The following is a 22,368-nucleotide window of genomic DNA, read 5'->3' on the forward strand; positions in this document are numbered from 1 at the left end:
ATATTTTATATTCTGTTAATATAAAAATGAAAAGTGCTGGTCCTAAATAGTCAAAGTGGTATTATCTATAATATCGGTTACCGATATTGGAGATTTATTTTTTTATTACTACATATTTTAAATATATTGACAGATATTCTGTATTTCATTGAACATGCTTATTTCCTCTATTGTTATAGTCAGCTGTCATCTAACCCTCACTTTACCACTGTTAAATGTAATTTTTAGCAAATCTCAAAATGAACACCCATTTTTCAATGATCCCTGGATTCACTTGTAGATTTTAAAACAATTTATCATAAATTTTAGTGTTTTTTTTATTATTATGTAAGGAAAATAGAATAGAATTGTATAGCCATAACATGAAAATAATTATCGGTATCAGTCTGAATTCTAATATTAATGCTACGGTGCATGTATAAATGTTTTGCTGTTTAAAGGCCTTTTAAAGTGTTTTAGCGCTCCTTGTAGAGTTTCTAGATTGAATATGGTTATGTCCAGAACTGGTTACAATGCACTTCTCTGTCATGTAATATTGCATAAAGACAGAACTGAGCTCACTTGTGTTACGCTTCCAACTATTATATGTGTTATAGCAGTTATGTCCATGGTTACGTGTTTAGAGACGTGAGAAAAGAAGAACACACATCTCTCAGTGGTCAGACGGCTGGTAAATAGGGCGGTGCCTGCAGCAGGTGGCGATCGCAGCAGCTCCTTTATCTCCTCCAGATGTATGAACTACACAGGTATTTCCCAAAGCAAATGCCCCACGAACGACAGAACCACGCGACAGACCCTGACAGCCTGTCAGTGTCCACGAGTCTTCACATGAAACCTCCACCTGAAAGAAAATGCAGGCTAGTGTTGCTCCGATACACCAAATCACGTTTTGATTAATCCACAGTTGTAAAACAGATTCAGGATTTAAACGGCTACTGTTATAAATGTTAGAAGCGGTACATTAGTTTTTGTGTTCATTGTGTTAATGGAAACGTGTTGAGAGTAAGTCACCTGCTCGGTGAGACCCATAGAGTTGTGTTCTTTCAGCAGGCACTCCAGAGAGGATGTGTGGCAGCAGGAGGCGTATGACATTACACCCCTTTTAGCAGGACATGCCCTGCGGATGCCATGTAGAGGTCGATCGGCGTCTGATGCATCTCCAGATGAAGAGGAAGAACTGCAGCCTGCAGGGAAAGATGACAGTTGTGTACATAAATATACAATGAAACAAACAAGTTATGTAGTTAAGCATAGAGAACTCAATTCAAATTCATTTTCAGCTGCAGCAACAACAGAAACTTTACTCATTAAGTGAATTAAAGGAATAGTTAATTCAAAAATGAACATTTATTCACCCTCAGGTGACTGGAGAACTGTAGCATTACATCACTTGCTCACCAATGGATCCTCTGTATTGAATGGGTGCAGTCAGAATGAGTGTCCAAACAACTGATAAAAATTTCACAATAATACACATCAATTAGCGTTTTGTGAAGTGGAAGGCTGTGTGTTTGTTAGAAACAAATCCGTCATCAAGATGTTTTAAACTTAAATTAGTAATAATACTTTCTCCAGTGAAAAGTCGTCTTGTCTGAATCAGGAGCGAAATATGAAGTGAAAATAGTCCAAAACCAATGGACTTATTCACTGAAGGAAGCATTATTATCCATTATGGACTTGTATTTTGGCCAGAAGTGATGGTTTAAAGTTAAAGTGTCCTAATGATAGATTTGCACTTCACAAGATGTTAACTGATGGACTGGAGTCATGTGGATTACTTATGGATTATTGTGATGTTTTTATCAGTTTATCAATGCAGAGGATCCATTAGTGAGTAAGTGATGTAATGCTAAATTTCTCCAAATCTGTTCTGATGAAGAAACTCATCTTGGCTGGCCTGAGGGTTGGGTAAATTTTTATTTTTGTGTGAACTATTTCGAAACAAAAGCTCAATAAAAAGTTCAAAAGAATTAAAAAGGGTATTAAAATGTCCAAATAAAATGTTATTTTATTAATATTCATATTATGAACCATATGTTTTATTAATAACAGAATTTTTTTTATAAAATAACTATTTTATGGACTTTTTCAGATTATTGTCTTGTAACTGACCAAATCCCAACAGACTTTTAACTTCCCCTGAACCCAGAACATTCCATCAATTAATGATAATTTCCTGAGTTTATGAAAAACACTGCAGTGTGAAACCATCTGTCACCTGTCAGCTGGTGGTCTGGAGGACACTCTGCATCCGTGTCTCTCTGGGGACTCTCTAACATCTGGCACTGAGCTTTGTGGCCTGTGCAGCAGCGCGCTACAGCGAACACACCTTGCCCTCCATTCCCATTGACAGCAACACACTCTTTCTGCCCATCTCTCTCCTGTCAGAAAGAAAATTACTTGGTGAGAAAAAATTAGTTTAACTTTTTTTATTTTCTAAACACATTCTTTGCTAATCACCTCCACTCTTTCTCCAGCTCTTGCTCCATTTTGTGAGAAACTAGAGCAGCTCAGCATCTCTTCACCATGACGACAGCGGGCTGTAGCTGTGGCCAAACCTTTAGCAGCTGACCGCTCAGACCAAACGGATCTACAGAGCAGATCCTCACCTGTAAGAAAACACACATGTAGTGGACCTTAATGGTTGCCAATATACTTTGGACATTGTTAGTACTGTTTTGTTTAAGATAATTAAAGCAACAGTTTTTAAATAACAAAAAAATATGTAAAAGGATGGTATTTGGGGTAAATGCGCCCCTGGTGTTGGGGCTAAAGGCGCACAGTAATTAACATGATAATTAATAGATGGCTGACTTTTCCATTTGTTGACAAGACATGGTTAGATTCAGATGGTAAATATCATATATTATGTTGGGTGTCCATATTAGAGATAATCACCATGTTTAGAATGAAACCATCATATTTAAAAACATGATATTAATCATATCATATAATAAAATATAATTTGTTGTTACTACTGTAAATATATATTCAATTATTATTGGATCCCCTTCAATACTTTCAGAATCTTTACTTATTAAACTGATTTTGTTTCTGTATTTTAAAATGTTTTTATATGAACATTTTAATGACAGTATATTTATTGAACAAAAATGTATTGTTATTTTTCAAAATAAGCAGCAAATAGTACAAACTTTGCTAAGATTTTTAAACAAAATAAACTTGATTTATTTTCACACAAAATCTGTTGCTCCATCAATGTTCAATACAACGTATATATTTTTTCTACAATTATACATTTTAGGCACTGTGAATAGCTATTTTTTTTCTTAAGGTGGGTCTTCAGTCCCGTTGTACCCTATTCAAAATAACTTATTTTATGTTGTGCAAAAGAAAGTGAGTCATTCAGGTTTGAAACAACATGAGGGTGAGTAAATGTATTTATTTTTGCCATAACTATCCCTTTAATGTTTTTTTTTGTTTGTTTTTTTTAATAAATGAAATGATATTCTAAAGAAGAAACCAAAACTACCAGCATATGACGGTAAATGTGTTTACGAGGCTGATTCATTCAGGAATTCAGGAAACGACTCTCTTTATGAATGGGTCTTTGAATCATTGGTTCACACGATTCGTTCAAAACACAGATTTATTTAGAAACCAAGGCAATATATAGGTAATATTTTCATTGGCAATATTGAACAAAACGCACAATATTGTGTTTAAATTTTGCACAATATTAACTTCTTATTTACTGAACTATTGTATAAAACCACATTTGCACTCATGTTCTTTGTGACAAAAAACAGCACCCGTGTGATCTTGCTCTCGCTGCTTGTGTGATATCGCTTATCATATGATATAAATACAGTATACAAAAACATACAGGGGCATTTTTTTTGCCCCAATATCTTGAACTTTTAGGGTATAACTGCATTTATGGAGTTGTTGTCCTGCATCATATTTGTCAACAGTCAACTCTATGAAATGTAAGATGAGGTTCAGGTCTGGGGGCGGGGCGGGGCCAGTGCGTTAACTGTGTTCAAATATTTTAATCGTGTTATTTTTTCATAACTAATTAAGTTACTGTGTTAAACTGACATCCCTAATTATATTATATACAAAATGTATTGCAATCTGCTAATTATGTTGGATTAAAGATTGATATTATTATTAAATATGAATAAGGTATAATTAATAATAATATAATTATTAATAATTACATTACACTGTAATGAATTTATTACAGTATTAGAGTCATCATCAGACTGTATTGTCAGTCCAGACTATTACTGACATTGCTCAGCAAGCCACAGTTGTCACACTCTGCCCGGGAGCACGGAACAAGGAGACGAGGAATTCACAAACGAGTCTTTTAATCATCAACTGGGAGCATGGGAGGCACAGGAAACATGAGGAATGACGTTCAAGATCCGACAAACACTAACTGAAAGAACTGGGGCTTATAAACACTGGGTAATAGGGGAAGACGATGAGATACACCTGGAGCAAATTAAAACAATCAGACTGGAGCACATGAGGAGCAAAAACACAACAAAACAGTCCAGGATCCTGACAACAGTGTTGAGTCATTTAAATAAAAGTTTTCCTTGTGAGCGCTGACCTGTGAGTGTGGAGGTCGGGTCAGGCAGGGTGACCACCATGTTGGGTGTAGCGAGACGGTGGTTCAGTGGCAGAGACTCTGGGTTAATGACCTGTTTGACTGAATGATGGAGGAGCTGTTGCAGAAGCTCAGCAGAACTAGAGTTCGGATTCAAGTTTAGGAGCACCGCCGCTATACCTGAAAATACACACAGACCACAGCTGTTATATGGACAGATCGATAAAATCAAACATCATAGTTTTGGTATGTGTGTGCTAACCAGCAACATGTGCCGCTGCCTGTGACGTTCCACTCTTGGTGGTGAAGCAGGTGGAGCAATCGCTGGATGCGCTGATGATGTCATCACCGGGCGCGAACACATCCACGCAGCGGCCCACGTTGGTGCCTGTCGTCCCAGTGTTCAAGGGCTGGTCAGCAAAATTAACGGCCCCTACTGTTATCACCTGCAGCAGAGGACCAAATGATGTCAAAACCAAATATATTGACAAGCAACTGCTTTTCTGAAGAATTCAATCCATTGTACCTCAGGCTCTGAGGCTGGCGAGTACAGACAAGCATCATCGTTGTAGTTACCAGCTGCAGCAATAAGCACTGCGCCAGATTCCACCATTTTCCTGCAGGCAGTGTTGAGGGTGCGACTGAATCCCCCTACAAATGGCAGCAGTAGGATCACAGGTCTGATAGGCTGAGAAATCAGAGACGACTGAATATACTCCAGACCTGCAACAGAGTTGGGTCAATTAATGCAAATTCTGCAAAGATCTACTTTATCTAAATGCATCTAAATCATTTTAAAAATAAATTTCTTATAAAACATTGTTCTAAATTAATATACGGGTTAATACAACATGTATGTGTATTTAATAGTTATATACAATTATTATTAATGTTTTAGTTTACCTGCCAAAGCTCCTGACACGGTACCCTTGCCTTGGCAGTTTAACACTCGGATGCTGTTTACACTGGCACCTCGAGCTACACCCGAGTCCCGTCCACTGACCACACCTGCTATGTGCGTGCCATGACTGTCACACTGACTAGCCTGTGGGCAGACGAACGCAGGAAGTGATGGACATATGCTTCTTATTAGCTATTAAAACTGTCCAGTTGTCATAAATCACATTTTATTACATTCTACTACCTGTCTGTGAACTCTGACCCCATCCTCCTCCGGCACACTGTTGAAGTCGGTCACCATCACCCTGTCCTCAATCTCGCGATGAGTCACCTGAACACTTGTGTCCAAAAGATACACTCCCACCTTTGCTCCGTCATCTATTCACACAAACATTACAGCTCAATAATACTTTATTACCATAAAAAAAGGAAAAGCTATACATATTTTTAGAAGTAACAAAGTGTTTGAGAAAGAGGGGAAAACTTCAGCTCACTGGGTGGTGAGTATTTTCCAGTCTCGTGTTTGTTTTGAAGGATGCGCTGCAGGTTCCATGGGATGCTTTGGGCGAAGATGGAGGAATCCTCTTCAATGTATTCCACATGGGGCAGCTTTACTGCCTGCCAAAATCAAAGGCAATAGAATGAAGAAGACGGGCAATGTGTATTTTTAAAAATTATTGTAATTCCAGTACTTGTTTTCATCATCTTTTTTTTTCAGACTTCTCAAACATTCTTAATTATAAAATATGAATATGTGAGCATTATGTAATAATGTTTGCAAATTACCATGTGAAGAACATCGCTGCTCATTTTCACTAGAAACCCGTGGAAAGCTCCTGAATAAGTCTGCAGTATTTCGATCAGATATCCGCGTTTGGCGGCTTTTGCGCGGAGTCTGCGCGCGGTGCGCTCCACCTGGTTCACGTGCGTTCCATGTCGCATAACCACTATATACTGACCCGGCATGCGCCACGCGTCCTGTGCGTAAAACAGACGTAGAGCGCTTGATTCACACTGATTTTGATAACCTCCTCATTCCAAACGTTCCACGCGTTTATTTGAGACTTTCTTGGAATACAGCAATACTGTTTTTCTCAGGACAACTTCCGAGTGTTTACACAACAAAGAAAACATTTAATTGAGAATGATAATATATATTTATATGCATTATCAATTATATTTTTATATTTCATTTGATACGCCTGACCTAATAATTAAACAATCTGCATGCTGTAGGCATAGTCAATGCACTTTGCTTGATTAACAGAAAACAAAACAAACGTTCATATATCACAATAGTTTCTTTTACTTTCTTAAAAAGACCAGTTGTCCATGTAATAAGTCCAAACGTCCACTGAATAATCATAGTAAAAATTATATGCCTATTTCCCTATTTTTTTGTATTTTCCTTAAATTAGCATTTTTGTTAATATTTTTAATATCAGGTAACAGCCTATCACCAGTCACACAATTAGTTGAGGTAGGGATCTTACCTTAGTGCACCTGTAAAACTGGGCGGATGGCCTGCTCTCTGCTTCAGGCTGGGTGTCATCCTGCAGAATTAAAGACAGAATCATCTCTTCATCCTCAGTGTAGTCTTCATCACTCTCAACTACAGCCACAAGACCCAGCAGAAAACTCAGACAGCACACCGCCACGAAGCTTTTCATTCTGTGGACAGTAAACTAAGCAATATAAAATAAGTAGTTCTAGGTGATGTTGCTAAGAATTCCCTTTTTTGCACTGTTGTTCGTCATATAATAAGGCAGGCGTATGAAGCAGAGAGATTTGGAGCTGGAGTATATCCTCATGTCATTTAACATGTCGTTTGAATCTCTCTGACTGACTGAAGCAGTGAGGTGGGGCGTGCTGACGTTTCACTGTCCTTATATCGAACGATGTCTCGTTAATAAACCCAGCAGAAGAGGAGTCAGATTACAGTCCACCCACACACATTTTATGCGTTTACTATTCCTGCACAGACATGTAACATTTGCCCAAATGAAACCTGTAAAATGAAAGTGTCAATTAGTTAGAGGCTAAATATATTTTGTGATGGGGAAACAATTAATAGCAACTAAACAATAAAATTGAAATTGATTTGTAATAAATTAGTTTTTATTTATTTTTAAAAACAAGACAAAGGGAAGATGCATGCCTTTATACTGTTTTTACACTGAATTTCAGCTCACGTCACCTGCGCGCGTACGCGAGAACCAAATAGTTGCGCGTGCACGTCGGATGCTGCTGGTATCACTTTGACCTCTGTTGGTCAAATAGTGGTATTGTCGAGCAGCTAAAAGAGCAGCAGTCGAATTAAACCTGCAAAACACAATACAATCTATATATGGTCAAAACAGTAGGCAGGTTTTTGGGAGGAGAGGAGAGAACCTACATTGCAAAGCAAGCCATTGGTCAAAACAGCTTAAAAGGATAATTCACACAAACATGAAAATTCTGTCATCATGTTGTTCAAAAACCTTTTTCTGTGGATCATATAAACATAAAGAATTTGAGTGACCTGCCCCATTCATAAAATATGCCTGTATGAGCATGTAAAAATGCAAAAAGGTTGGTGAGGTTCATATTTAGGTTTAGAGGATAGAACATACCAGTAGTTCCGTATAAAAGCAGAAGTCAATGGATAAGGCATATCTATTTCTACTGTTGTCTTCCATCATGTGTTCAGCATTTTATGCTTCATGAGTTACCGCTCTCAGTGAATGTTCTGCAGACTATTTTGCAGATATCCAGGTACACTCTTAAAAATAAAGGTGCTTAAAAGGTTCTTCACGGAGATGCCATAGAAGAACCATTTTTGGTTCCGCAAAGAACCATTCTTTTTATAATCTGAAGAACACAAAGAACATTTTGTGAAACAGAAAGGTTCTTCAGATGTTAAAGGTTGTTTATGGAACCATTTAGACAAAACAGGTTCTTCTATGGCATTGTGAAGCACTTGTATTTTTAAGGGTGCAAACAAATAGAACATGTACATTTGTTCAATAACAAGTTTGCTAAAATTCTAGATGTTTATATTTCTGTTCTATAAACTTAAGCGAATCTACAATATAGTCCTTTTGTCTTCATGCTTTGTCATAATTTGTCAGAGTGTTAGAAAGTTTGTAAAAGCTCATTAGTGAAAAAGCATCAAAACATTGTATTTGTTTACTTGGATAACTCTAAGATGCACGTGATTGTTCACTGACAGCAGTAACTTACTGTATAAAGCATAAAACAGAGCTTGAGCGCATGACGGAGGACAACACACGTAGATAACACAAATGAAACAACAGCAAAGACATAAATGTATTGAACAAAGCAGTCTACACTTTTTTGCACAAATTGGGTCAGCATAATTTTTGGATAAAGCCTTCCATAAATGACAGAACTAGCTTGGCAAAGAGGATGACATAAGCCAACATAAATTAGTAGATGTTGATGAGTATGTTCTTTGTTCATCTTCACACATAGGCAATGTAGACATGAACAAATGTATAGCATAAATGGAAAGTCCCCACCATGACAGAAAAACAAAGGAGTGTGAGTGTATATATAACTTGTGGCCGAGATGACTCACAGAATTGCAACATGCATTTTTTACATGACTAAAAATATCTAGAACTTAATCACTTTTCCACATTAAAGAAATATAATTTTTCAAATAATCAATTTAAATAATCTAAAAACATATAAACTGTAATTATAATTATTGTGCTGTCTCAAATGTAAAGAAAGGAGCGCCATAAACAAATATGAAAACTTCACACCAGGCAGTTCCTCTTTCAGTTTCCTCTGGTCTGTATGATGAGTCAAGGTCACAAGTATTAAATTTAAACTTTTTCCAGCTTTATTTCCCTGAGAGTTGAACAATTCTATTATCATATGCTTCTGACAAAGTCATAGCCAGCCCTTGTGACATTCACATGCTTAACAACCTAATGCAAAAAGTGATGGCACATAAATTACATGCGTAGATGTTTTGTTATTGTACAAGTTATTTTAAAAAATGTATGGCTACATACAGTAGGTGTCAAATCTTTTATGTCAGATGTAGATGGTGATTTGGATATTATCAGAAGTAGCTATTCACTCTCCAGCTCAGATGTGTAGTAACACGAGTCCTCCACTTTCCCATAGTACATCTCTCTGTTGGGGTCTGGTAGTGGAGTTCTTCTGTCCGTCAGTGGAGTGCTGGAGCAGACCAGAACACTGGGAGAACTTTGATATGTGTGGAGGACGATAACACGCTCGCAGGATTTGTACTCTGTGTGGCGTTTTGGATCTGCCGATATTTCTACTTCATCACAGAAGCCAGCCAAGGGAGCTCTTATTGGTTTTGTCGGACTGTGACCGGAAATAAATGTGTGATTTATGCTACAGTATTTCAATGTGTGTGTGTGTATATGTATATATATATATATATATATATATATATATATATATATATATATATATATATATATATATATATATATATATATATATATATATATATATATATATATACAGGAGTGAGTGGCAGGACACAGGGCCAGTGGAGAACCAAGATCCGGATCATTGAACCTGTAATGGGCCTTAGTCGGTGACCTCCCCCTAGGTAAAGGTTGCATTGGCTTGAGCAATCTTACTACATTCATTTCCAGGAATGCTGGCATCTTAATGATATAGTAAAGAGAAATAAAGCACAAGAACACACAAAACTTTTGGTTTGATATTAATATTGGTTACCAAATTCAAATCAACCATACAGTTTTTGTGTCATATGGTGTATTGGTATTTATATGCACGTAGGTGATAGTAATATACTGACAAAATGATGCATAGCTGACAAAACGTCACTGCATTTAAACACACTTGTACAGCATTGTGTGATATAGAATTAATAAAACACACACATGAAACAGAGACAATAGTTTCTGGTAGGCCTGTGAAAGTGACAATCTGGAGAGGCATATTTTTTAAAATCCCATATCATAATGTAGGCCTACCATTAAAACAGAAAAATAAAAGAATATACATTAGGAAATGTCAAAATCTTTCTCAAAAACATGTTCTGGTCATTAGGGAAAAAAAGTGAGTGAGTAGAAATCAAGGCACAATTCAATATTTGGTACAGCGTATTAATAAAGAGGTACTCAGTGGCATTTACAATCATAACCTAGCATTTTAACCTTCATGTTTTGTTCAGATTGACTTCATGTTTGGAGTCCAACCAAATCCAGAAATAAACACTACCATTCAAGTTTTGGGTAAGTGATTTATTATTATTATTATTATTATTATTATTATTATTATTATTATATTTATTTTAAGAAAGTAATTTATTTCTTCAGCAGGGACTTTAAATTTACAAAAGCAGTAAAAACATTTACATGTATTTTATTGATTGTTTTCACAAAAATATTTAGCAGCTTTACTGTTTTCAACAGTGATGATAATAAGAAATGTTTCTTGAGCACCAGATCAGCCTATTAGAATGATTTCTGAAGGACCCTGAAGGCTGGAACAATGGCTGCTGAAAATTCAGCTTTACCATTGCAGGAATTATTTTTTTCTAAATAGAAAACTATTACTGTTTTTACCATTTTTGAAATCTTACAGACCCAAAACTGGAATGGTAGTGTATGTGTATTATTAAATAATATATATATATATATATATATATATATATATATATATTTTCCCTTCAAATTAATATGTTCATTCCCTTTATCTGACTTAACAGAAAACAACAACCTTTAGACAGATATTGACACTTTTCACTCTTTTTACCACAATGTAGGAATGCATATTTCATCACAGTGGCTGGTATCTATTTTAATAACACTGCTTCTGTTTTGAACACTGTAAAAACACTGTAGATTAACACAATAAAACAAATGAAAGCATACAACTTTGAAAACCATCAACCTTCAATGGTAACTAGTTTTTGAACTCTTGAAATGGCCTTGGGGTCTCTCAGACCTTAAAAAGATGAATAAGCTTTAAGTTATCCACACATGTAAAAGTGAGAAACAAGATTAGTGATGCAAGTCATGTTATCAGTTATCAGTGATAGTTCACAGAATTAGCCAACAAATTGTTGTACTTTTATATGAAATAATAAAGATTGTTTCCTTCCCATTTTAAAAGCAGTTCCACTGTTTATGACACTTGGTGTCATTTGTAGCATGCAGAGATCGGGACTTCAGTTATCGGCTTCAAAACTAAAAAAACTAAAATAAAGTAATCAGCTAAAATTGCCATACCTCTATAACAAGATAGAAAACTGGAGGTTGTGTTCAGTTGGAGGTCCATATTATTACAAAATTACAAAGTTTCCTGTCACTTAAGGCAAGTAAGTTTTTTGAACAGATTAGCCATAGATAGAGAAATTTATCATTATCATTCCATTTATCATTAAATATTAGGTATGTACTTGTGAACTTGTTTCCCTTTTAATTTCGGATTACATTTGCAGTCTGTATCTACTCTTAAAATAACTCAAGGGATAGAGATAAAAGGATATAACCCTTTAAGTGCATCATCTCTTGTAGAGTGCATGCAGAATGCATTCATGCATAAACATTTTACTTTGTTTTTTCATTCAAACCAACTTTTTTTGTTGTTGCAGATCTAAAAATGAAAGTTACGGATGCATACTCACCTTTCATACAGAAAAAATAAATAAAAATATCCATCTTTCAACCCATAGCTGTTTTAATGCCTACATTCAGTTGTAGCATTTAAAGTATTTATTTATTTATTTATTTATTTATGTAGAATAGAATTTAATATGGCCATTTCTCAGTTATCAGCCTTAAAACGAATTTACTTAATTCCTAGCTTAACTGTGACTGACAGATTTTTCATATCTGTGCACCCACAAATAAACCAACTTTTCAATCATAACGTGTCAGTGTCTATAGTCAAACCAGTGGTTATACTTGGTTTACAGCTGTAGTGGTCTTCATAACAGTCTCATAGGATGGCGGTGGCTCCATTTCCCAGGGGGGAGGGGTTGCAGGTTGGCTCTGTGGACTGATGTCTGAGGTGGGAGGCACTTGGACTGGACTGTGCTCCTCTGCCGTAGCCCTACGGATGCGATCCAGCCTCCTGGGGAAAGAGAACAGCAGTGAATATGCATACATATAGTTTGAATACGTGGCATAATCGCAACTCAACTGGACATTTAAAGGGATAGTTCACCCCAAAATGAAAATTATCAGAATCAGAATCAGAATGAGCTTTATTGGCCAAGTATGTTTACACATACGAGGAATTTGTTTTAGTGACAGAAGCTCCACAGTGCAACGGAAAGACAGCAACAGGACAGGACACAGATAATAAAGAATAATACAAATATCCAAATAGGCAATGTACAAAACAGCAAAAACACAATATATAATATAGACAATTATGTGTGTACAGGTCTGATATGTGCAAATTTGAAATTAAAAAATTAGATAAATAAAAAAGTAAGCAAGTGTGGTGAATAAATAATAGAGTTGTGTGTTCCACGTTTTATTGTCAAGTGTTCATGAGATGGATTGCCTGAGGGAAGAAACTGTTCCTGTGTCTGGTCATTCTGGTTCTCAGAGCTCTGTAGCGTCGACCAGACGGTAACAGTTCAAAGAGGGAGTGTGCTGGATGTGAGGGCTCCGGAGTGATTTTACCAGCCCTTTTGCTCACTCTGGATAAGTACAGTTCTTGGAGAGTGGGGAGGGTTATACCAATGATACGCTCAGCATTCTGGACTACCCTCCGTAGTCTTCTGAGGTCAGATTTGGTAGCTGAGCTGAACCAGACAGTTACTGACGTGCAGAGGACGGATTCAATGATGGCAGAGTAGAATTGTTTCAGCAGCTCCTGTGGCAGATTGAACTTCCTCAGCTGGCGAAGGAAGTACAACCTCTGCTGGGCTTTTTTCACAATAGAGTCAATGTGATTGTCCCACTTCAGGTACTGAGAGATGGTGGTGCCCAGGAATCTGAATGACTCCACTGTTGTTACAGTGCTGTTCATGATGGTGAGTGGGGGGAGTGCAGGGGGGGTTCTCCTGAAGTCCACGATCATCTCCACAGTTTTGAGCGTGTTGAGCTCCAGGTTGTTAAGACTGCACCATACAGCCAGCTCCTTAACCTCCTGTCTGTAAGCAGACTGTCAGCAGACCATCACCAATGAGGCCGATCAGTGTGGTGTCGTCTGCAAACTTCAGGAGCTTGACAGAGGGGTCTTTAGATGTGCAGTCATTGGTGTAGAGAGAGAAGAGCAGTGGGGAGAGAACGCAGCCCTGGGGAGCTCCAGTGCTGATGGTTCGAGTGCTGGATGTGGATTTACCAAGCTTTACTAACTACTGTCTGTCTATCAGGAAGGTGGTGATCCACTGACAGACGGAGGTGGGGACGGAGAGCTGAGACAGTTTATTCTGAAGGGTGTCCGTAATGATGGTGTTAAAAGCGGAGCTGAAATCCAAAAACAAGATCCTCACATAAGTCCCTGGTCTGTCCAGATGCTGCAGGATGAAGTGCAGTCCCATATTGACACCATCATCCACAGACCTGTTTGCTCTGTAGGCAAACTGCAGGGGGTCCAGTAAGGGTCCAGTGATGTCCTTCAGATAAGCCAAAACCAGTCTTTCAAATGATTTCATGGCTACAGACATTAGAGTCACAGGTCTGTAGTCATTAAGTCCAGTAATTTTGGGTTTCTTTGGGACGGGGATGATGGTGGAGCGTTTGAAGCATGAGGGGACTTCGCACAGCTCCAGAGATCTGTGTGAAGATGGGGGCCAGCTGATCAGCACAGGTTTTTAGGCAGGCTGGTGACACACCATCTGGACCTGGTGCTTTCCTTCTTTTGTTCTTTCTGAAGACCTGGCACACGTCATCTTCACTGATTTGAATTGTAGGTGTGGGAGAGAGGGGGTTGCTGGAGGTGTTAATGGTTGTGTGGAGAGGTGTTCAGGGCGGGTGTGGGTTGCTTTTTCAAACCTACAGTAAAAGTCATTCAAATCGTCTGCCAGTTGTTGATTCTCCAGAGTTCTGGGGGATGGTGACTTGTAACATGTGATATCCTTCATTCCTTTCCACACTGAAGCAGAATCACTGGAAGAGAATTTGTTCCTTAGCTTGTCAGAATAATTCCTCTTTGCCACTCTGATCTCCTTTTCCAGTGTGTATTTGGCCTGTTTATACAAGACTTTATCCCCCTTTCTGTAAGCATCTTCTTTGGCCTGATGGAGCTGTCTGAGTTTTGCAGTGAACCATGGTTTGTCATTGTTGTAGGTTAAATGAGTCCTGGAAGGAATACACATATCCTCACAGAAACTGATATATGAAGTTACAGTCTCTGTAAGCTCGTCCAGATCGGTGGCGGCATTTTCAAAAACAGTCCAATCAGTGAGAGAGAAACAGGCTTGTAGATTCCGTTCTGTTTCATTAGTCAATCTTTTAACAGTTCTTAATACAGGTTTTGCAGATTTAAGTTTCTGCCTGTAGGACGGAATAAGATGAACCAAACAGTGATCAGAGAGTCCTAAAGCTGCTCGTGGAACAGAATCATATGCGTCCTTTATCGCTGTGTAACAGTGGTCCAATATATTACTGTCTCTGGTGGGACATGTGATGTGCTGTCTGTATTTTGGCAGTTCGCGGGAGAGATTTGCTTTATTAAAGTCCCCGAGAATGATTAAAACAGAGTCCGGGTGTTGTTGCTCACTCTCTGTGATCATATCAGTGAGTTTCTGTAAAGCTGAGCTCACGTGCGCTTGCGGTGGAATGTAGACACTCACGAGAATGAACAAGCAGAACTCCCGCGGTGAATAGAACGGCTTGCAGTTAATGAAGAGCGTTTCTAGATCTGAACAGCACATCTTCTTTAACACAGTTACATCTGTACACCACCTCTCATTGATGTAAAAGCACGTCCCGCCGCCAGCTGGAAGTCAGGCAGATGTAGTATGCTGTCCGGTATGTCGCCATTTAGCCAGGTTTCCGTGAAACACAGAGCAGCAGTTAGAAAAATCCTTGTTTGTCCGGGAGAGCAGAAGGAGTTTGTCCGTTTTGTTGGGTAGAGAGCGGAGATTTGCCAGATGGCTGCTAGGCAACGGCATTCGAAATCCGCGCCGACTCGCTTCCCCTGTCTGCGTGTCCTCCTGAAGCGTTTGACCAGAGCTACGGCTCCGCCAACTACAATGTCCAGCAAAACGCCCGAGTAGTGAAAATCCGGTAAAAGATTGTGTGGTGTGTTCTGCCGAATATTCAGCAGGTCATCCCTGGTAAAACTGATCGTATCTGAGTAGGAAAAACAAACAAAAACAGTACAAACACTGAAGAGCAATGCACAGTAGCTGCCATGTGCGGCGCCATCTTGAACAACAATCATTATACCATGATTTACTCACCCTCAAGTCATCCTAGGTGTATATGAGTTTATCCTTTCAGACAAATACAATCAGAGTTCATTTACAACAATGTCCTGGCTATTCTAAGCTTTATAGTAGCAGTGAATTGTGGTTGAGATTTTGAAGTCTAAAAAAGTGCCTCCATCCATCATAAAAAGTGCTCCACATTAATGGAGACTCCAGGGGATTAATAAAGGCCTTCTGAAGCGAAGCGATCCATTTGTGTATAAAATTTACGTTTTAAACTTTATAAACAGTAATCTCTAGCTTCTACTAACTGTACAGGCTTTCATTAGAGAGTGGCGTTCTAGCGAATGACGTAGGCATAGTGTAAGCTCTGGTGAGAATATGCTAGTCTCGTGAGAACCAAGTTTTGTTTAAAGCAAAGGAAAACAAGTCTCCTCTTGGCTTACAGTATATCGAAATCCTCTGACATTTTCCTTATAAATCCCCCCGAGCCGTGTGGAGTACTTTTTGATGGATGGATGGACACACTTTTTTGGACTTCAAAATCTCAATCCCCATTCACTGGCATTATAAAGTTTGGACGAGCCAGGACATTTTTGGCTTGAGACTTAAGGGTGAGTAAATCATGGGGTAATTTTCATTTTTGCAAAATGAAAATTTGAAATACCTTTGCATTGGAATACTGTTAGCTAAAATATCAACGGCACCCAAACCGCTTAGATGCATATGTAAACATGTGCTGAGTGCTTTCTGTCAATAACAAAATAAATGCACAACAAAAATGACAGTGATGAGAAAACAACAGTCAGGAAAGTATCTGATCATAGTATTGTGGATATGTTTGCACCAGCTTTCGCACTCCAGTCAAGTCACGTTGATTTACTGTATTCTGCACTTTATATAATAGATTGCTTTAAAGCAAGCAGCTTTATCCAATCAAACATACAAGTCAGTGTCAGTCACTTTCAATTAGAATTACAACTTCAGCTGACTTATGTGGAGCCCCAGAGCCACATCTACCTATTACGTAATCGCCACAGACCGATAGTAGTTAACTTCCCAAACAAACTCCAAGCGAACTTCGTTTTGGTCTGATTTTGTTCAAAATGTCATACTGGTTTAGTCTCTGATTTCACTTATTGGGACCTTAAGGCAATAAGGAATTATAGAGACAACATTTATTTCACCTAGTGTGTGCTTGCTATTGTGTTCTCTTTGTTTTTTAAACCAAAGAGTTTGAGCGTTTAACATTATTTTCTTAAAACGACTGTATTTGAGTTGCTAAGACAGGGGTGGGGAGAAGGGGAGCCCCTAGGCACTGATTTGATGGCTTCAGCATGTTGCAAGAAACATAAAATCTCATCTCTCTTCCTCTCGTTCCCTCCCTTCTCATTCTTTCTGGGCTAGTGTACAATGCTGACTGCTTTCTGTTAACATTTATAGTCCTGATCATGTGGTCAGAAAGAACTTCTTTACTCCCTTTCATTCTTTGATTCAGCACGATTCTCCAAAAAACAAAACCATAAATAGATTTGAATATAAACTAAGATCATTATGAAGTACCAGCACCTTACTAGTATTTAAATGGCAGTGGGCCCTTTCTCTCTCTCTGTCTCTCTCTTTCCCTCAGACATGGAACACTGAAAGAATTTGGCGCCCAACAGCTGTTCAGTCTTAACTTTGTCAGTAAACATTAACTTGCCTTAACATTTTCTCTCAGTTTCTCCATTAATTACATGACACAACTGCATTTTGTCAGGCACTGAAACATTTAAAAATGTTTCTGACTGCTTTGACTAAAGGGAGTCAGTTCAAACTCTTAAACTAATAACTGTAATTGACATAAAAACACTGTTGTGTTGAGCTGTGCATCACAGACATCCTAACATCTCATTTAAAGCTGAAGTGTGTAATTCCTGCAACACTAAACTCACCAAACAAATTGCAGAAGTGTTTGACAAACAATGAACTATGTTTTGAGTGACACACAGTTGTCTTTGTATATTAAACTGGAATAAGGAAAATAACAAATAAAATCTAAATTACACAGACTAAATAGATAAAGTATGAAGTATGAATCTGATGATACTTTTTTTTTTTTTTTCACAAACCAGCATCTCATAGATAGACATATTTGATAGAGGAAAATTATCATCCTTCCAGCTAATCTGGGCTTTTGTTCTATATGAAAATAAATGTAAATGGTGTTGACATGAATTAGTTCATGGACAGGATGCAGGCAAACCATGTCTACCATCTAACACTGCAGACTCTCACTGTTTTTACTGCTGACCTACTTTTATAATCAGAACATTTGTTACTTCTGCTTAACTTTGGCTTTCAAACTGAGAGTGGGCCGAAAAGAGACAGAGCACCCTCTTAGTTTGCATATTTTCATATGAGTGTATACAAAACCACCAAACAGTGTATTATTTTTCAGCATTCTTATGTTTCACGACTGATGTTACTAGTACTAGTGAGTGCGAAAGAAAACTATTATTATTGCTCATACTTAAGTAAAACCAACCATTTAATGACTCCTAACTAATGCTAAAAAACTCTTAGCAATGCAACTTATTTAGGTCAGGGTCAGCAGGGGGTCCATTCTATGACGTCATTTCCTATTTTATGGGTTTTCTGTATGTTGGTTGCACCACATGACTGTCATTTTCTGGAAAACATACTATAAAGTACATGTATACATAGAATCAATAATAAAAGATTATGCCAAACTACTTAACGAGGTTTTATTTTCAAGAATTTTATCCTTTTAATGTTTTTTTTTTCTTCATTATAAAAACAACTGTCTCACCCTGACATTTTCTATTTGCCTCCAAATATCAAAATGAATTAAAAACATGCTTATCATAGAAAATGTGTGTTCAAGACATTGTCCCCCAGTTTCACAGACGAGGCTTAAGCCTAGTCCTAGACTAAAATGTAAGTCTTAGCTGTTTCAACTGAAAGAAACTTGCACTGATTGATCTTAAAATATATCAGTGCCTTTGTTTTGTCTCAAGATGCACCCCAGTAATGTTTTTTTCTAAGCATGTTTATTAAAAAATACTTATTTCCTAATTGAACTATGACCTAATCCTGCCTTAGTCTAAGTCCTGTCTGTGAAACCAGGCCTGTATGTATGTATTTTAAATGTATTTTTGAATACATTTATAGATGTAACAAAAAAAAAAAAAAAAAAAAAGAGTGCCATATCCTTGTGGGTTCTTGACTTCTCAAAATTCCATATTATTTATGTTCTGTTCTGTTTTTGATTTTGTCCAAAACTTGGAATACACTACATGATTTTTGCCTCAATTTGCAGTCTGGACAAATCAATGCTATAGTTGCCAAAAGTCAGAACCAGTGTGCAAATATTAAAATCTGTTCCGATTTTAAAAGTCATGTAGTCTATTCCAGCTTTTAGTCTCTCTGTTTGTTTTGTATCTATTCACAGTGTTCCAGACACTTGATTTGACATTTACATAATCCATGACACTTGTCGTGTTTGTATAGAGTTGCCACAACTCTGGCTAAACCCTTGGATCTCTTTAATTGCACTAATAAATTAGCCTCATAATGATTATTTTTGCACAAAAAATAGTTCAGCATTTGCTTCTTACCTTTGCACCGCAATGGCTTGATGGTGGGTGTAACGGGTGCCCGTTCGCGGGTGTAGAAGGAAGTGACCCGGCACAGCTACATGACTTGATTTAATAACCACGCAGAAGGCACGGATGAGAATAAAGAGGCCCAGACACACTATAGGAATGCTAATGAGAACAATGTACATATCCATAGTCATAAAGAGCACCAGGCCTGCTATCACAAACAAGATCCCCAATGAAACTTGCCATCTGTGCTGGAAGGACATGTTGTTTCTTCTGGCTACACCATCACTAGTAGGCACGTTGTTTTCTGCCCTTGCAACACCACACATATTACCGTGCATGTGTTTATAATATTCTGAGTATGAGCTTCAAGTTGTGTTGCGCAGAGCACAGCACAAAGGACAGTCCAGCCCCGGTGTCAGTTCATATCCTCGCAGATCCAAGAAAGAGATCACAGACCATCCTACATATAGAGCAGCATAAATGAGTTAACGCTACACTTGCACCCAAGACAGAAAAGATAGTTTTTACATATTAAAACATCTTAAAGCATATTAGAACATATTGCAGCATGCTTCAATATAAATTCAGTTGCTCATAAAGATATCTAATAAATACATGTGCTTCATGTGGTAACGTCTAAATAAACTGTTCAGAATACATATTAATACATAAACAAATTGACTACATTAGTTGCACTAAAAAGGTAAGTTTAAATGAGGCAAAATATGTCTTTAAGCATAAGGTAAGACTTGCATTATTACAATGTAACGTATGAACACTGTATCAACCTAATACCATTTTATCCACCGCGGTCAAGGCAGCCGCAGTTCAGAAAAACACGGTCAAGCCAGCCGCGATTGAAATTGTGCGCGCGTATTACTATACTTACGGTAATTGCAGGACCAACACGGAGGGAACGCGCATTCAAAAGCGCTTTTCATTCTAGACGCCCAGAATTGAGATATAATGACATTTTCCGTTATTTTTTCTGTTTGTTTTATGTACATCTACTTAATATTCGTGTTATTTATTGCTGTCTTTGTATCTGTATTAGGGCTACTATATTCTTCTACCTATATTTCATTGCAGAAAGGACATATGGGACATTAATCGATTTAGAGGGGTATTACGACCCCATTTCTAATAAGTACAAGAAATGAACGGTCAGTTCTTATAGAGGACATACCATACTATATGCACGCCTCATATGAAACCAATTTGCTGCAGTTTCTTCAAGATATGGGACATTATTCTATTTAGAGGGGTACAGAGACACCATTTCTAATAAGTACAAGAAATGAACGGTCAGTTCTTATATGGGACGTCCCATACTATATGCACACCTCATATGAAACCTACCCCTCTAAATCGAATAATGTCCCATATCTCAAAAATGCTGCAGTAAAATGGTTTCATATGTAGTGTGCATGGGACGTCCCATATAAGAACTGACCGTTCATTTCTTGTACTTATTAGAAATGGTGTCTTTATACCCCACTAAATCGAATAATGTCCCATACCTCAAAAATGCTGCAGTAAAATGGTTTCATATGTGGTGTGCATATAATATGGGACGTCCCATATAAGAGCTGACCATTCATTTCTTTTACTTATTAGAAATGGTGTCTTTATAGTCCTCAAAATGTAAGAATGTCCCATATCTCAAAAATGCTGCAGTAAAATGGTTTCATACGAGGTGTGCATATAGTATGGGACGTCCCATATAAGAACTGACCATTCATTTCTTGTACTTATTATAAATGAGGTCTTTATAGCTCTCTAAAGTGTAATAATGTCCCATATCTCAAAGATTCTGCAGTAAAATGGTTTCATATGAGGCGTGCATATTGTGTAGGGCGCCCTGTTTAAGAACTGACCGTTCATTTCTTGTACTTATTAGAAATGGGGTCGTAATACCCCTCTAAATCGATTAATGTCCCATATCTCCTTTTCTACGAATCTTGCAATGAAATGCAGGTAGAAGAATATAGTAGCCCTAATACAGATACAAAGACAGCAATACATAACGAATATTAAGCAGATGTACATAAAACAAACAGAAAAAATAACGGAAAATGTCATTATATCTCAATTCTGGGCGTCTAGAATGAAAAGCGCTTTTGAATGCGCGTTCCCTCTGTGTTGGTCCTGCAATTACCGTAAGTATAGTAATACGCGCGCTGCATAATCGCTGGCTAATAATTTCAATCGCGGCTGGCTTGACCGTGTTTTTCTGAACTGCGGCTGGATTGACCGCGGTTCTTATCCATATTAAATACAATAAATAAATGTTATTCAAATGCCGTTACAATTATTATAGTCGAATATTATGATTTAACATTGTGACTGAATATATATTTTCACATGTGACAAAAATCCTGCTATTCATGTCGTCATTATAAATGCATTACCTTGTCGGGTTGACGCAGTACGACGTGCGTTTGTTTTGATCATGAAGTTGAACATCAGTGGATGAGTGTAAGCGTTTCTTCTAATGAACGGTCCTCAACACATCTATCTGTACTTTCATTATACTCAACGGGGGAAATCATTTCCAGCAAGCTCTTCACTTTACTACGGAAATCGCGACTCAGCCAGTCATTTCCTTAGAGAATCCATATGGAAAGTCAAATTCTTCACACTGCCATCGGTGTCGGTATATCTGTCTGAGTCTCTGGCATTTAAACGTGAAGAGGAAGTGGCAGAGTTTATGGGCGGAGGTTGATGCCACTTCAGAGCGACGACCGATCGGTTAATGAATCGTTCTTTTGAAGTGAATCTTTTCAATGATTCAGGTGATCCGGTTCATTCGTCCAAGAACGGATCATTTGGCTGTTATGGATTTATAATACAGGCATTTAGTAACAATTGGTTACAGAATTTGATATTATTATAGTTTATTTTGCTTTCTACCGACAGTT

General features: G+C 37.7%; 2 protein-coding genes across 2 annotated transcripts; both read right to left on the bottom strand.

Moving 5' to 3' along the window:
• Nucleotides 1-325: 325 nt before the first annotated feature.
• On the bottom strand, nt 326-7,330 carry pcsk9 (proprotein convertase subtilisin/kexin type 9). The gene is made up of 12 exons (XM_079434247.1): nt 6,976-7,330; nt 6,269-6,460; nt 5,977-6,100; nt 5,727-5,860; nt 5,486-5,627; nt 5,109-5,305; nt 4,845-5,028; nt 4,586-4,762; nt 2,461-2,609; nt 2,219-2,381; nt 1,012-1,184; nt 326-841 (listed from the first exon to the last, which is right to left on the bottom strand). The coding sequence occupies exons 1-12, from the start codon at nt 7,150-7,152 to the stop codon at nt 653-655; spliced, it is 2,001 nt and encodes a 666-aa protein (XP_079290373.1). The 5' UTR covers nt 7,153-7,330; the 3' UTR covers nt 326-652.
• Nucleotides 7,331-12,068: 4,738 nt separating this feature from the next.
• LOC306879984 (uncharacterized protein) lies at nt 12,069-22,186 on the bottom strand. Its single transcript, XM_079433219.1, has 3 exons — nt 21,859-22,186; nt 19,457-19,907; nt 12,069-12,580 (listed from the first exon to the last, which is right to left on the bottom strand). The coding sequence occupies exons 2-3, from the start codon at nt 19,783-19,785 to the stop codon at nt 12,406-12,408; spliced, it is 504 nt and encodes a 167-aa protein (XP_079289345.1). The 5' UTR covers nt 19,786-19,907; nt 21,859-22,186; the 3' UTR covers nt 12,069-12,405.
• Between the last annotated feature and the right edge of the window lie 182 nt (nt 22,187-22,368).

The sequence above is a fragment of the Barbus barbus genome (assembly GCF_936440315.1).
Source record: "Barbus barbus genome assembly, chromosome: 14".
NCBI lineage: Eukaryota > Metazoa > Chordata > Actinopteri > Cypriniformes > Cyprinidae > Barbus > Barbus barbus.

Coding starts and splice junctions, on each gene's coding strand:
- pcsk9 (XM_079434247.1), bottom strand. CDS start 7,152: ATGAAAAGCTTCGTGGCGGTGTGCTGTCTGAGTTTTCTGCTGGGTCTT. Junction 6,101..6,268: donor GCAGCGATGTTCTTCACATG/GTAATTTGCAAA, acceptor TGATTTTGGCAG/GCAGTAAAGCTGCCCCATGT. Junction 5,029..5,108: donor CGCCAGCCTCAGAGCCTGAG/GTACAATGGATT, acceptor CCTCTGCTGCAG/GTGATAACAGTAGGGGCCGT.
- LOC306879984 (XM_079433219.1), bottom strand. CDS start 19,785: ATGCACGGTAATATGTGTGGTGTTGCAAGGGCAGAAAACAACGTGCCT. Junction 12,581..19,456: donor CAAGCCATTGCGGTGCAAAG/GTAAGAAGCAAA, acceptor CTCTTTCCCCAG/GAGGCTGGATCGCATCCGTA.